Below are 17,479 nucleotides of genomic sequence, written 5' to 3'. Positions count from 1 at the left end.
GGTCACACCGAGGTACAGCTACTCTATGTATTTATTTCTTTTACTTTCGAAATTTTTACATTGCTATTAGATTTCTAGATTTACATGGATAGATTCATGTCAAACAAGGGTTCTTTGTCCGAGCTAATCCCAGTTTTCAGTGGGTCTGGTATTTGGTTAAACATGACGGCAACAATAGGCTCGTTTGTGCATTTTACATTGCGGCCGGGCTTAAAACTGAGTATGCCAATTATATAGTTCACGCCGTCGCTTTCGGCAATGATCCCGCTTCCACTATCTCCTTCGCACAGCGTTTCATTTCTGTCAAGTTTATATGCAGGGCGCACACAAATATACGTTCCATTCAAATTGGCGCCGCAGTTATGAGGAGGCAATACATCCAGTTCGGTTTTATAAAATACATCTGTGACTTTGTTTGTATCTTTCGGCCAACCATGAAGAAATGCTTTTGTGGAGCTTGCAATGTATACGCTCTCAGTTATACATATCGGTCTTATACTCTTACTCAAAGTAAGTATTTCGCTTAGTTTTAGTAGGGCAACATCGATTTGTCTGAAGTGAGAAAAATTTTTGAGAAACATTAACCAGAAGTACTAGATAGAAATGATCAGGTAGTTGCTTAATACTAAAAGTATGTGCTTTCGAAATGTCTCCACAAAATTGTTTAAAATACATGGTGAAGGGTTTTCAATAGGAATGCTACAAAAGTAGACCGAAAGGGACATCAAAAGACGACACATTTTTTTAGGTCTTTCGACATTTCTCCTCAGTAAAGTATGTCATTTTATCATGAAAAGATATATGTATGTATGATCAAAAACAAATCGAAATTTTTAAAATTTACTACCAAAGTTCGGAGTGGCCTCAATTATACAGGTAAGAGCGGGTTTTCCAATAAGAGCGCAACAAAAGTTTTTTTTAATAAAAAACGGTTTGAGATAACAATGATTTTTTTTATTCCTTTAACAATACATTCATACCTCCTCCATGAGTCACCTTTGCATCCCGAAAAAATTACGGTTTGGTGCGGTTTATGGACCGGTGGCGTCATTGGGCCGTACTTCTTCGGTGATGATCGTGACCGGCACGTTACTGTGAACGGGAATCACTACCGCTCAATGATAACCGAAGACTTAGACAATATGTGGATCCAACAGGATGGCGCCACAAGCCATACAGCGAATGTCATAATCGATTTATTGTAAAACTAAGAGCTGGATCATCTTCAAATTGGACGCAATGTAGAGCTGCAATAAAAACGCATACAAGTATATAAATAACATGCAAAGAAGGGCTAATTTGCTGAAACTCCACCCAATTAGGGTCAATTTAATATAGTCGGTTATGTATTTTTGGTAAAAAGTCCATAATGGGTACTCAGGTACACATAATCGGTATCTGGGCATTTATATTGCGCATATTGATGACATTATTAGTGTACATAATTTTTTCTTATGATATCTTAATGGGTGTATGATTTGTATACATCAATATGAAAGAATCAGTTGGATTATAAAATTGTATTATGTGGGAAGTGGATGAGGCCGATTCATCCATTGTAAGCCCCTAGGAGAGGAAGCCTTTTACGCACACAGAAACTCCTGAATGTTTCATGGCAATATCTCAATTTTTACTTGCACATACAAACGGACAGACAGAAAGTCATCCGGTTTTTAACTCGCCTCGTCGCCCTAATTATTTACAAATATATAACTCTATATCGATCAACAACTAGTGGTACAGCGATACCAACAGACTCGCACGAAAATACGATGAAATGCCTTGGTGACCAAGCAAACGTCAAATTGTTGACCCAGGAGACCCTACTTGAGTGTAAAGACTTGGATGGAATCACCAGTAAGGAAGAGGTTCTCTATGCCCTGCAAAAAGAGCTGGGAGACAAGGAGTTGACGATCTCAGCAATTAAGGGCATAAGAAAGGCTTGCGGAAACACTCAAACTGCACGCATAAAACTCCCGGTTGAAGCAGCTAGACGGCTTCTACAAAGAAGAAAGCTTAAAGTCGGGTGGGTAATCTGCCGTATTCGGGAACATAGGCAGCCGCAGCGATGCTTCAGGACACACAGCTAAAGTGTGCACAAACGAGGATAGGTCTAGGATCTGCAGACGATGTGGCGAAGGTGAACACCAAGTCAAGGACTGCACCAATAAGCCGAAATGTTTACTCTGCCTGAAGACAGGATTCAAAGAAACTGAGCATTTCACTGGAAGCGTCAGGTGTCCGGTATATAGGAAGGCAGCACAACAGGTCGTATGAGATTATTACAACTCAACCTTAACCATTGTCAAACAGCATAGGACCTGCTAAAACAGACGATCGCTGAAAAGCAGATCGACTTGGCATTACTCAGCGAACCATACAAAACCGGGCGGAGTGTAGATTGGTTAAGTGACACAAAAAATAAGGCTGCTGTATGGAAATGTAACCCTAGCTTCCCTCAACTGGAGTCTATATGCTCTTTTAACGGCTTTGTTCGAGCTAAAGTTAGCGACATATATATTTATAGTTGCTATTTACCCCCCGGCATCAACGAGGAAGAATTTGAGAATATTATCGACAGCATTGTGGCCGATGCCCGAGGTAGGACTAAATTGGTATTACCAATGTTGCCTGGCGATTTTAATGCCTGGGCTATTGAATGGGGGTGCAAAAGAACTAATAGTAGAGGCAAAGCCTTACCAGAAGCTTTTGCCTCCCTTGATCTTGAGCTACTCAATACAAGTAACCAATGCACGTTCAACAAAGGCGGCCGACAATCAGTGATAGACCTTACTTTCGTAAACTCGAGCTTAGTTCGTAGATCGCAATAGCAAATTAGCGATCAGTACACTTTCAGCGATCACTATGCCATTATATTTGAGGTAAATGCTCCGCAAACACGGCTCTACTTACAGACCCTAACAAGAAGTTCATGGCGACCCAAAACATTCGACCCAGACCTCTTCAAAGAAGCCTTTGGACCCGCTACTCTGCCTGACAACTTGCGGTCGGTCAACCAGGCGACTTCATTGATTATGAGGCGCATTAAGAGTGCATGCGACATATCAATGTCGAAGTTGCCACGGCGCAATCATCATCCCCCCGTTTACTGGTGGAACGACACTATTGCTAAACTGCGAAAAGAATGCCAAAAAGCAAGACGCTTATACCAAAGGTCTCGTGGTACCTACGAATACAATTCTCTACAAGCAAGTTTCAAGGCCAAGAGAAAGCTCCTGAAACAAACTATCAAAAAAAGTAAACAGGAATGTTTTCTGAAACTCTGTGACGATGCTGAAAACAATGTCTGGGGGCTCGCATACAAGACCGTAATGGGGAAACTACGCATTCGAGGTCAAATGCCAACTTCCTCAACAACCCTGGACAGAATTGTTTCAGTCCTTTTCCCGACCCGACCCCAACTAACTCGAGAGATCGCGGTGGTGCAACAAGGAGAGTTCTTACCAGAAGTAACGAACGAAGAGGTTATAGTGGCATGCAACCGGCTCGACCCATGTAAAGCCTCAGGACCAGATGGCATCCCAAATATAGCGCTCAAAACAGCGATGGTCAGAAACATAGACCCATTTAGAGCACTTTTCAATTTATGTATGCAGGATGTCTGTTTCCCAACAATATGGAAAAGGCGACACCTAATATTGCTGCCAAAACCTAACAAACCTCTGACAGACCCTTCCCACTACCGACCTATTTGCATGTTGGACTCTGCGAGAAAAATTCTGGAGCGTATCATTTATCAACGCCTAAGTAAGGCCATGGACGACGCCCGCGGTTTATCCCCAAACCAATTTGTATTTAGGAAGGCAAGATCAACAATCGCAGCGGTGACCCTAGTAAAGACACTGGCGGAAAATGCCATTAGTGGGAAAAGATGGAAAGGTGGCACCATCAAATACTGTATGGTTGCAACCCTCGATGTCAAAAATGCTTTCAATACGGCATCATGGCCAAGTACTATACTAAGGGCGTTAAAAAACTTCTCTGTACCGGCATATCTCTACAACCTGATAGTCAGTTACTTCAACGATAGGACCCTATGCTATAACACAAACCAGGGCTACAAAAAATACAAAATCTCTGGTGGTGTGCCACTGGGATCTATACTCGGGCCCCTCCTCTGGAATATAATGTATGACGGAGTACTGCGACTCAAAGTACCGGAAAACGTACATATCATTGGGTTCGCAGACGATATCGCGGTTGTGGTTATAACAAAGCACATACACGATATAGTTACGATTACCAACAGGACAATAACGTCAGTAAGCGATTGGCTCGAAACTAGCGGACTGAATCTAGCGGAGAGCAAGACCGAGGCGGTACTCATTACTGGCAGAAAAGTTCGAGAAGTTGACACGTTCAGCACAAAGGGAGTAAGCATCACTACACAACCGGCAATTAAGTACTTAAGTTCAATGTCTTACAAATGACAGGTTACCGCATAATACACGGAAAGAAATTGCAAGGGCAGAGACTCATCGTCACTGGAAAAAACGGTGGTAGGAAAGCGAAAATGGGCGGTGGACATTCCGACTGATCCCCAACGTTGATCCATGGCTAAACAGACCGCACGGTGAGGTAGATTTCCACCTAACTCAAATCCTCACAGGACATGGCTGCTTCAAAGCATATCTGAAACGATTCGGACACGAAAGTAACGACACATTCTTTTATTGCTCGAAATATAATCACGAGAGGCAACACTTAAAAAATGTGTTCGGTGTAGACCCAACTCCTGATAACTTGGTAAACCAAATGGTCGAATCAGTAGAGAAGTGGAAAGCTGCTTGCGAAGTGGCAGCCAAGGTAATGAAATCCCAACGTGCTAGCGAACAGCGGCGGAGAAGAGAGCCGTTAAATGTAACGAACAACCACGACCCAAACACACTAACATTGACGTGACGGGAAGGGTTGGCGACGAACAATGTACAGGGGGGGTTATTAGACCAACAGAGGTGGGGCCAAGTAAATGCAACTTGTAACTGAATGCATTACGCATGAGTGTCACTCATCCATCCTCCCGACGTAATACTTGACGGTGGTACCGGGGGGAACGGTACAGGACGGTAGGAGGTTTAGTTCGGATTAAAGTTCCACACTGGCATGGGGTCCAGGCTTTCGATGCTTCCTCCTCGTAAAACAAAAAAAAAAAGAAAAAATATCGATCTCGATTAGTTGTAGTTGATGCAAACCACTCGCAAGTGAACAAAACTATTATACTCTGTAGCAATATGTTGCGAGAGATCAAAAATCGGGTAAAAAAAGCTTCCTAATAATATGCTATTTTTTAATGTGGATGTGGAATAAATCGGTCCCATTCACCCAGCTATTTAGACACACTTCAGTTTTATATGTTGAACTGTGGATTCACTCGTTTTTGATATATCTCTCTCTATTGAAGTTAATAATATTGGAGGCAAATACCAAAATCGCTCCCATTTATTCTTTCGAAGATTAGGGAATTTGAAGGAAATATTTTACTCACCAGTTATCACAATACTTGGAGAGACAATAGTACCTCCGCACCTTTCGTTCAAATCTGTTTTGACACCTACGTGCCATGGAGCTACTGATGCGTTATCTGATGCGTAACGACCGCAAATCGGTTCACAATTGGCTTTCCTTTTACTCCATTTTCCATCAGTTTTGCAGGTCATTTCATAGGAAGCAAAATCGCTGATTAAAAAGATGTACAAAGTAAGTAAAATAAAACAAGAAAAAACGTTAACTTCGGATGCACCGAAGCTAAATACCCTTCACAGGTGCATTTTTGTTAGTAACCATGTGTTCAGTTTGTATGGAAGCTATATGCTTTACTTAACCGATCTGATCAATTTCATTATTAGATTACATTGTTGCCTTAGAAAATAATATACACCAAATTTCGTGAATAAATCTTGTCAAATGTGAAAGTTTTCCATACAAGCATTTGATTCCGATCGTTCAGTTTGTATGGCAGCTATATGTTCTAGTGGTCCGATATCGCCCGTTCCGACAAATGAGCAGCTTCTTGAAGAGAAAATGACGTTTGCAAAATTTCAAAATGATATCTTAAAAACTGAGGGACTAGTTCGTATATATACAGACAGACAGACGGACAGGCGGACAGACAGACGGACATGACTAAATCGATTCAGCTCGACATACTGATCATTTATATATATACTTTATAGGGTCTCCGACGACTCCTTCTGGGTGTTACAAACTTCGTGACAAACTTAATATACCCTGCTCAGGGTATAAAAATAATAAAGCACATGTTGTATAGTATAGAGCCGAAGTACAGTTAAAACCTCAAACAACGAAGTCGTCTAACTATGAAGTCGCGATATCGTAAACTACAAGCAGAGAACGTTTATCATAGAGAAGGTTCACGTTTCTGATATCGTAACTTTTCGCAGGGGGACTCGGCAGAGATGAGGGAGTTTCAACTGTTAGGATTTTTCCTGCCGGACTGGCTGTGGAGAACTTCCTCATCTCAACCGAGTTAGCCAAAAATATTTTTACGTTCTCCGCGCTGTGAACCTTCTCTATGATAAACGTTCTCTGCTACAAGGAGCTTTCCAAAGTAAACAGGAATGTAGCGCACCCTGGTGGCACCATCTATATGTCGACTAGTGCGTTAGAATCTGCTATCTTTATCGATTGTCTTGTGAGAATTTCATGACATTTCATAGATTGGAAGTGAAGTTATTGCGTTTTAAGTGTCAGCATGTTTGTGTTATCGGTGCGAAAATGAGCTTCGAACAAAGAACCAATATTAAATTTTGTTTAAAAATTGGTAAAACTTTTACCGAAACGTTTCACTTGATGAAACAAGTTTATGGCGATGATTGCCTATCCCGTAGCAGAGTGCACGAGTGGTTGCAACGTTTTCAAAGTGGTCGTGAGAACATAAATGACAATCAACATGTGGGCCAATCACAATCCGTGATCACCGGAAATTCCATCGAAACTGTGCGTGGATTCATCAAAAATCAGGCGAAATCATTATTGAAATTCATGGAAATGAAATTGAACTTCTCCAAAACATCGATTTATCGCATTTTGACCGAACACTTGGGCTTACGAAAGGTGTGTGCACGGTTTGTTCCGCACAAATTGACTGACGACCAAAAATTGCTCAGAATCCAACATTCGAAGAACAGATTGTGACCGATTATTTGACCAAAAATCACATTTTAGCCATTAACCACACCCCGTATTCACCTGATGTGGCACCACGCGACTTCTTCCTTTTCGGACAAATGCATTTTTCCATGAAAGGAAAGATTTATGCAGACGCTGAGGCCATTCGAAAGGCTTGCACCGTCATACGAGCTAAAACACTCGTTCGACATGCTTTTGGACCGTGCAAAATACTGCATTGAAGCAGCAAGAGACTATTTTGAATAAAATAAATTGATTTTTCCGAAAAAACCTTTTTTTCTGTTTTTTTTTAAGTCCTATTTACTTTGCAACGCACCTCGTACAATACCTATAATGCCATAAACTTAATTGGATGAAATAAAAAATTTTGAGAGAAGGCGCTACTCTTACTGCATGAGCTACAAAATGTTTCCCTCAAAAAAATGTAATACTATTGGTAATGTTTTGATAACACGACTGATGCATCCTGTTCAGAAAAGTTTCAAGAGCCAGTAAAACGAGTAAACATCGCCAAAATTCTGGAGAAGATACTTTAAGACATTTCAAAATACTTTATTATTATATAGTCTGAGTATCTCTCAGCCTTTTAACCATAAGAATCGTAATACTGTAGAGTCTATAAGAACTTATAGTATTAGATCGGTAATACTTTATACGAACCCTAGTTGTTCCGGCATTTTATAACTATCAGCACACGACACTTTCGCAATCGTATCAGGTACTATTTTGTTACAATCAACCTTCGATCCTTGAAAGGAGCATAGGGCTGTTGTAGATTTGCTATTGCTTAGGATTCTTTCATCGCAATATTCTGAAAAAAAATTTAAATAAATTAGTAAAGGAACACACCTTTTTATGAACTAGATACTTATGATATAAGTTCCGGTGTAACCGAACTTTTATACTCTCGCAATTTGTGGGTTATAAAGATGGAAAAATATGTTCAGGTAACGAAAAAACTTTATATTAAATAAAAAAAAAAAAGCTTGAAAATGAGTTGAAGTTTAGTTTCCGACAAAGCGTGAATGGTTAGAATCATTCATTACTAAAAAGTACCGCGAATTTTATATTTATAAACATACAAAATGTCTGACCTTGTCTGCATACGAATGGGATATGAGTACCAATATGAGGCAACAAAAAATTCGAATTTCGAATACTGGTAACCCGCGAAAATTCAAAATTTGCGTTTAGGCTTGCACAAACCTCGCGTTTATAGCATTTCCTTTTGTCATTAGTCTAAAGTATAATCGAGAACTTATGACAGCAGTTTCTCGCTTTTAAAAAAACATATAAAATGTCAGAACTAAGCACTAATACAGTTTGTTATCTTAACGATCTGTAACTTTGGCACCCCCCACCTGCAGATGAAATCCTGTATCTCAAGAACTACCCGACTAATTTTATCCCAATTTGTTATGTGTGGTTACATAGCCATTCCTATTACATACTGTGAAATCGGAATATATCGGGATAAAACTTTGTACAAGTAGTGCCCTTAGGGTATTTATTCTTATATTCAAAAACTTTTTTTGATAAAATTCAGTCACTGTTCTCATGTTCGCTATCGGGGGGCTTGAAAAGTACCTAAAATGTCAAGAAGAGCAAAACTGTTATACTCTGTGCAACAAGTTGCGAAAGCATAACAACAAAGCAGGATACAAAAAGATACCAATACTCGTATACACACACACATACGAATTCATACGAATTATATAACTTTATACTCACTTATGCAATGCGGTAGTGGGGAATTCCATGTACCATGTCTTTCACATACTCTTCTCTGTTCGGAGTAGTTTCCATGAAAGACGAAGTTATTTCTACATTTAATAATAATGCGTGTGTTGACGGGAACTCGTTCCTCAGGATAAATGATATAATTCTCGAGCTCATTTTTTATATAATAATTTGAATCTCGTCTAATTAGACAGCCCTGACTTGGTGTTGTAGATACCGGATTTTTTCTTACATTTCTACTCGTACTACAATCTTTCTCATCTGAATTATCATGACAATCTTTTATGTTATTACATTTTTTAGTTTGAGGAATGCATCCACCAGAATCGCAACGGTAATGCGTATCGAGCGGACAAGGCCATAAGTTGCATAAATGTGGAAATTCGTCACTGCGATCTTTAGGGCAATCGATTTCTCCGTTACAAAATTTATTTTTTGGAATAAAATCGCCGGACTCACACGATTTGAATTCTTCAGGATTTCTTCAAGAAAAAAACACACACATATATTTAATTATTAAATTAAGTCACGAAAGAACTTTAAGCTTTAGCAAGAATGATTACTCTTTATGTATGTTGCAATAATATTTCCACTCATCCGATTTGTCAGCGCAATCGAAATTGTTATCACAATGGGCCGCTAATGGAATGCAAGCGCCATAATTACACTGCACATGATCATTGGGACACTCCTGGTTTAGACAGGGACTTTTTGTGATATCATTCCACAAGAATTCGTCAGAACCATCTGGACAACCCTTTGTGCCATTGCATACTTCCAAACAGTCGACAGAGGAACCATCAGTACAGTTGAAGCCCTCGTCGTGATCGCATATTTCTACAAATAAAAAATAAATAATATATTATTATTTAAATTTATTTTCATTCGATTACAAATACATTAAATCTTGATTTAGAGCTATCAGTGTATAACATGTGGGTAGAAAATCTTTAAATTGTGGGCTTGGCCCACAAACTACCAAGGCAAATCGACAAACAAGCTGAGAAGGAGTTGTTTTAACGCCGCCTTATATAGTGAAACAATCTTCAGAAAGAAGAAAACGAATACGAACCTTTATCTTGTTTCTAACCAGTCAAAGTTAGTTATGTGCTATAGTGGTCCGAACTGAACGATTGGAAAATGTAGCAATACTTTGGATAATGATATTGCCAAATTTCGTGAAAATATCTTGTCAAATGGAAATGTTTTCCATACAAGGCCTTGAATTGGATCAAGCGGTTCCACCAAATGAGCAGCTTCTTGTATAAAAAGACGTGTGTAAAATTTCAAATTAATATCTCAAAAACTTAGGATACAGCTCATAAGGTTGATCGTAGGATCTCCGACGTTCTTTCTGGCTGTTACAAACTTTGTGGCAAACTTAATATACCAGGGTTCAGGGTATGAAAGGGTTACAAATAAATTCATTATTCAACTAAAACGTGAATGGATTACAATCATATTTGGTATCTTATTAACATATATTATAGGCCATTGACTCATTTTATTTAATTACCAGGTCTGGCTTTGAGTTCGAGACATTTACATATATTAAAATCAATTCACTAAATTCAAATGAGAAATAACTGATATTAACTCAACGCCAAGGTTATAAGAAGAAAGCTAATCAGAGATCGCAAATCTTTATATTAGGTTCTAACGTAGGCACAAATTATGTTTATGAAAACATTTACACTCAACTTCAAAATTATCACGCATTTGGATAAGTGATTGAAACTTATTGAAAAGTCTTTTAATCGGGAATATTAAGTTAAGAAAGGGGTTCGAGATGATCGAATAAAGGTCGTAGATTATTCCAAGACAAATTTCGTGAAGGTCGTCCAAAATCAGTACTTGTCTCGGAAACTATTGATGTTGTGCACAAACCGATGCAAGATCGTCGTGTGACCTATCGTGGGATTGAGACAACTATGGGCTTTGGTGGAACCAGCATGCAATAAATATTGCTTGAACATTTGATTGGAGAAAAAATTGTTCACTTGAGATTCCGCACAATTTTTTGTTCGCTTAAAACAAGACTCGTTGCGATTGGTCGAAAGAAATGTTTAAAAAAAATTAGGGATGATAAATCGCGGATTTATACGTATGAGCCCGAAAGTAAATAGTGATACACCACTATTTTTGTGCTAAGTAGTTGTCCTTCAAGAAAGCACGAAATCCAACCGCCGACGACAGATCCACTCTTCATTTCTACATTGAGAAGTCTCACACATCGACTGAAACAACGGTATTTTTGAGCACTTCAAATATCGATTTAATAAGGTATCCACCGTAAAGTCCTGATTTGGCACCTATTGATTTCTTAATATTTCCATACAAAAAAAAAAACAAAAAATGAACGTTCAGGACGCATAGTTTGGGGACATCACAATCAGAGTGGCGAAAGTGCTTCGACAATTGGTTCAAACGCGCGCAGAAGTTTATAGATCGCAATGGAGAATATTTTGAAAAAACAATAAAGCGATTTTCGATGATTAATATTTATTTTTGTTCTCTTATCCCGAAATACAAAAGGCAACTTACGTATGCATGTATGTATTTTATGGAAGCTGCAGTAATTCGTGAACTGATTTTACACATTTCCGACATCAAACTATATTATATCTAATATTATTCGTTCACTTAATTTTCATTAGATATTTTGCATATCGAAATATAGTATATTTTATATATAGTAAATATAAGGTATTAAGTTTAACGGAAGTGAAATTCGTGTATAAGGTATATAGGAGCTACGGAAATACTTCATTTAAGGCATAACTACAGATTGTTATCAAAAAACGACGTTCTCTCAACGGAATGAAGTCAAGTGGAAAGTCGGCCATACTTGTATATTGCGTGCAAAGATGGACTGATTGACATACATATTTCGCATAAGATTTATTAGAATAAAATATAATATACATAATCATTATAAAAATGTAGTTTATAGGAGTTGGAGTTATCCGTAAACTAAGTTCATTAGTTTTCGATCAATTAATCGGGCATTTTTGGCCGATGCATAGCCAAATCTTTGTATTTTTTTAATTCCTCAAAAGGTTAAGAGGGTCATCCCATGTGATGGGCTCACGAAATCGGCTTTCTTTTTTATTGATTGATTTCTTAACATGTCTAGAATACGGTAGTAAAGCGATGTAGATACAGCAGTTAGAAGAAGGAGCTGTGTGGAGCGGTAACTGGCTGACTTGGAACTTTAAACATGTTTTTATCAAAACTGTGTCGTTCAAACTCCATCGTATCACAAAGATGGCTTGATCGAATGATTTGAAATTTGAAGAGGCTTGCAAACATCATTTTCTCTTCATGAAGCTGCTCATTTCTCGTAACTGCCGATATCGGACCACTATAACATATAGCTGCCATACAAACTAAACGATCGGAATCGAGTTCTTGTACGGAAAACTTTCACATTTGACAAGAATTATTCACGAAATTTGGTATAGATTATTTTCAAAGGCAACAATGTAATTTCCGAGCGATCAGAATCAAGGGCTTGTTATTCTGGCTAAAAAGAACTAGTAAAATATTTTCCTTTGGATGAAAACCACTGGCCGGTTACGTCTGCAGATTTACTTAAACTCATAGTTACTAAGAGAAATGCACCTATGAAGGGTATATTAGCTTCGGTGCAGCCGAAAAAAATTCTGAAAAATTAATTTTATAATAAATCATAAAATAACTGAGCTCTGCAAAAGCAAAATATATTTTTTTGTTGCCCTCAAATTTTGCTACTTTCCAGTGTCCAAATTACTTATTTTTCACTTTTTAGTTTGGAGTGCTTTAAAAGTGTGTTTTTTGGTTTTTAAACTACAAGGTGCGTTCCAAAGAAGACAGAATCTTTTTGAATCTATCTTCCCACGTGGCACCATCTATATGTCGACTTATGCGTTAGAATCTGTGAAGTTATTGTGTTTTAAGTGTCAGTATGTTTGTGTTATCGGTGCGAAAATGAGCTTCGAACAAAGAGCTAACATTAAATTTTGTTTAAAAATTGGTAAAACTTTTACCGAAACGTTTCAATTGATGAAGCAAGTATATGGCGATGATTGCCTATCCCATAGCAGAGTGCACGAGTGGTTTCAACGTTTTCAAAGTGGTCGTGAGGACTTAAATGACGAACAACATGTGGACCAAAATCCGTGATCACCGGAAATTCCATCGAAAATGTGCGTGAATTCATCAAAAATCAGCCGAAATTAGTATTAAAATTCATGGAAATGGAATTGAACATCCTCAAAACATCGATTTATCGCATTTTGATCAAACATTTGGGCTTATGAAAGATGTGTACACGGTTTGTTCCGCACAAATATCGCGAAGATGAATGCGCCGTCTCATCGATTGACGCTTGTGACCGATTATTTGACCAAAACTCACATCTTAATCATTAACCACTCCCCGTATTCACTTGATATGGCACCGTGCGACTTCTTGCTTTTCGGAATAATGCATTTGCCCATGAAAGGAAAGCGTTATGCAAACGTAGAGGCCACTCAAAAGGCTTGCACCCGCATACTGGCGGCCATACCGGCCAAAGAGATAAAACACTCGTTCGGCATGCTTTTGGACCGTACAAAAAGCTGCATTGAAGCAAAAGGAGACTATCTACATATATACAATTATATAAAAGAAAGTTGTGTTAGTTACAACACTTATAACTGAAGAACGGCTGAACCGATTAGGCTGAAAATTGGTGGGGAGGTGGCTTAGAACCAGGGTAAGGACATAGGATACTTTTTTATCTCTTTATGTTTATATTTCAAATAATAAGCATTTGTTCAAAATTCATGTTTGTAGGAATCATTTGAATATACATATGCGTACAATTTTAAACAGATTCTTCCTCAAAACTAATACAATTGCTAAGTATTTGGAATAGTAGAAAAGAACTGCAACCAAATACGCAGTGCAATGGATTATAACTGGGTCAGTAATCAGTCGTTGAGTATGTATTATACCACGTGCCTCCCAAAAGACTGGTGTCACAACCTCTCCATCCGACTTTTTCGTCTTTCCACGCCTGAGAACCGGTTCATCATGTGCAGTCCACTAGAATGACAGTCGATTGGACTCCAGTGGGAAATAATGGAGCTATGCTTATATTGTCACACACCGACGCAAAAATTCGGTTTTACTACAATTAAAGAGCGCTCAAACACTTCTCAGAATCAGTTATTCGTTGTTTTTATTGGATTATGAACTTGGGAGGCACTCACTTTGCACATAGCTTTCGAATCTTTAAAGCATCACTGTCCTCGGTGCTCAATTCGCCAGTTTCCAGCTTAGCAAATATCTTTCCAGCGGTGGATTTCCTTGAGCCCAAATTCAATAGTATTTTCCCCCAAAAACCAATGCTTTATTCTCACACGAAAAGCTTTATGATCCATTTGTTTTGTAAACTAACACAAGTTGATTCACAAAAATGCTATATCTTATTAACAAATAGCTATAATCCAAATAATAGAAATCATACAGATGGGAGTTTTAGTATTATCTATGTATCAGCCACAGTGAAGCGTGGACGGATCCTCTAGTTTTGAATAAAATAAAATTATTTTGCCGAAAAAACCAATTGTTCTGTTTTTTTTAAGTCCTGTTTACTTTGGAAAGCACCTTGTAAAACTTTATATACTATATATATGTAACTTTAGTATGTATTAGAATTATATGACCTTAAGACCGGCAGATACAAGCTTCCGAAATTTTAACATTTGTACGAGATTTAAAGTCATCATAATATTTGATAAAGTTCCTTAAACTCGTTATCATTAGCTTTCAACCGATTTCAAAGGAAATAAACTTGTACTGAGCACCACAACCACAGTCCCCAGTATCTACTAAGCTCAACACTTATATGTATGTATGTAGTATGCACAAGTATGAAATGAATTTGCTGTTCGGCCGTTTCGCATCTGTGAGAACGTATGTTTCTACGACTGTATGGTATGTATCCAGCTATATATCGCAAGTTTGTACGATTCTATAGTATGTATCCAGCTGGGTATAGCTTGCTTGATCTTTACTTAGCAGGAATACGTTTTATATATTATATAAAAAATGCCAATCCCACTTCCAACTACTTAAAAAAACATTATAAAATCTCTTACGATTTCTATTGAGGAAATTTGCATATTTTTTGTGCATAAATTGAAAAATATTGATGGGGACATCTTTTGGTTCCAATAAGACAGCTACACAGTCAATAAAACAATCAATTTATTGATGGCAACTTTAGCTGAGCCCCATCGTGGGCCTTTAGCGTGTCTTCCAAGATTGTATGACATAACTCGGCTGGTCTATAATTGTGGGGTTATAAGAAGTTGTTTGTCATCGCAGATTAACCCGAGACGATTTACACCTTGTAAGAGAATATTAAAATATTCGGATGTTTTATGCTGACATGCGGTTCCATTACTGCCAGAAGTGATGTAAAGTTAAGGCTCTCGGCTGAAGTTTATTCGAGGCAGCCGCCACTTGCCCAAAATCATCTTCAAAACAGAATCCTCTAAAGCAATAAAGCATAATTTGCAACATCAAACTGAGGAATCGTTTCCAGGCACGTTGATGGAGTTATTTGCAGCATTTTTTCTCGGCGGCAGTTGTGTGCCTTGATTAAATTTTAACGGAAGCACACATACACAAATTAAAAAAAAAATTACATTATCCATAACCTGACAAATATTTCGAAAATTGTGCTCAAAACCGCACGGTCAACGACCAGTTGTAATGGACTTAAACGATTCATAACCACGCTCACAAATTTTTCGGAACCAATTCTTTAATTGTTTGCACTAAACCATGAGATCATGCTGTAAAAATGAATAACTGGCACTTGTAAGTTAGTTTATCAATTTTTACGTAACCAAAATTATGGTACATATTATTTTCAGCAAGTTTCTAATTTCACATTTTTCACTTCTTAATATTTGTGGCATGCTTTTTTATCGGCAATATTATTTTACCTTCATCATCATCAGCTCGTATGCAGTTCACAAAGAAAAGTAATATTATTAAGAAGAATTTAACTTTCCACATTGTTTGTAATACAATTTGTATTTAATACTGATTAACACGTTTGCTTAAGCGGCTTTCCGACTACCGTGTACTGCAGCGAAAGTAGAGTTCACAACTGTGAAAGCAAATGCTCGGTCAAGTGAGTATTTATATCGGTAATGCTCGTATTGCTACTACGCGCGGAAATATTACTTAGAATCTCTTATAAAATTACGAAAAGGAAACGCATATCAAATTCAAAACAATTATTTATAATATACAGTGCCTTACAAAAATATTCGAAAACTTAAGAAAAATATTGATAGAAGAAAGATTTATTATTATTAAAATATATTGTTTAATAACTGTATTGTAGTTTTTACTTTTATCTAAACTCAAAAATTAAGTTTTAATGTGAAAGGAAAAGGAACTGAAAAGTCCTTATGTCGAATATGTCGATCAATGTATATCAAGATATTTCCCTGGCTTTGATTTTTGCAGGTTGCAAGAGTATATAATGTTGGATTCCACACGAACTTTGCCCTTCCTTACTTGTTTTCGCTAAACTCAGTTGCCACAATCAGGTCCAAGTATGTTGAACAGCAGTTCCAAACGTCCTACTTACAGTTTTATCGCTGGCAGGTAGTCCAGCATAGGGAGTAAGCATTTAATTAATTTCTGGAACTAAAGTACGTTGATTTTCTTAAAATTTTCTCTTTCTTTCTTATATTATTTCTTTTGATTATTTTCTTATATCTGCCACAACTTAAAACCTAGAAGGCCAGCTAATATAATGGGACTTTTGCAAGGCGTGATGGAAACAAAATTTCCGAATACTTTTGTTGTGCTGGTTTGTCGAGTACTTAAAGTAGTTTAAATTCTTAATGATGTTCAAAACAAATTTGGTGCTTTATTTTAAGTCCTAATTCAAATTTTAAAGTGATAACAAAATTTCGAAAATACATTTTTTCACATCAAAAATGTTTTCGGTTTTTTTTTACTAAAAATATATTATTTTCACATACTTTTGTGAGACACTGTCTGCATGATTGTATCAAGGCAATTTCAGAATTTATTACATTCACTCATACCAAGAATAATATCGTGAGAATTGTGAATATAACCGCACGTTCTAAGTTAATTTCAAGAATTGAAAATCGCTCTCGAGAGAATAAAGGCAATAACATCTAACCCAATGAGAGATGGATGAGATATACCTTCCTGTCTACCAACATTTCCTATAGCTCCAGTTCAAGTAAAATTTTTCAACGCCTCAGTTCAATACGGAAAGCCTACAGCTAAAGAGATTTTACTGCCAATTTCTAAAGCTATGCAGCTGTAAGCTCTTTCTGATCGTTGATAGCGTAAAAAGAAACACAGGAATGATTTCTAAAACAGTATTTTCTCATATGGCTGAACAGCACACTCCACACACATCTCCAAAGAGAGAATAAATAGATACATAGGTACCGAAAAAGCCACAACTAAAGCTAAGTCATGTCTCATTACCATATGTTGTCAAATGCCATGCAGTAACTCTCTTTTTCCGTTGTTA

The 17,479-nt window shown here is 37.5% G+C and overlaps 1 protein-coding gene across 1 annotated transcript; it reads right to left on the bottom strand.

Moving 5' to 3' along the window:
* Nucleotides 1-1,185: 1,185 nt before the first annotated feature.
* Nucleotides 1,186-16,042, bottom strand: LOC120766390 (modular serine protease-like). The gene is made up of 6 exons (XM_040091831.1): nucleotides 15,894-16,042; nucleotides 9,474-9,747; nucleotides 8,902-9,392; nucleotides 7,831-7,981; nucleotides 5,507-5,697; nucleotides 1,186-1,247 (listed from the first exon to the last, which is right to left on the bottom strand). The coding sequence occupies exons 1-6, from the start codon at nucleotides 15,964-15,966 to the stop codon at nucleotides 1,186-1,188; spliced, it is 1,242 nt and encodes a 413-aa protein (XP_039947765.1). The 5' UTR covers nucleotides 15,967-16,042.
* Nucleotides 16,043-17,479: the final 1,437 nt, after the last annotated feature.

The sequence above is a fragment of the Bactrocera tryoni genome, chromosome 1, assembly GCF_016617805.1.
Source record: "Bactrocera tryoni isolate S06 chromosome 1, CSIRO_BtryS06_freeze2, whole genome shotgun sequence".
NCBI classification, from domain to species: Eukaryota; Metazoa; Arthropoda; class Insecta; order Diptera; family Tephritidae; genus Bactrocera; species Bactrocera tryoni.
Note: the sequence above shows the minus strand (reverse complement) of the source record. Positions and strands in the feature narration are given on the sequence as shown.

Excerpts from the sequence above, each read along its gene's own strand:
- LOC120766390 (XM_040091831.1), bottom strand. The coding sequence starts at position 15,966 with ATGTGGAAAGTTAAATTCTTCTTAATAATATTACTTTTCTTTGTGAAC. Across the intron at positions 9,393-9,473 it reads TATTGCAACATACATAAAGA|AAATCCTGAAGAATTCAAAT; the intron begins GTAATCATTCTT and ends TTTTTCTTGAAG. Across the intron at positions 7,982-8,901 it reads CCCACTACCGCATTGCATAA|AATATTGCGATGAAAGAATC; the intron begins GTGAGTATAAAG and ends ATTTTTTTTCAG.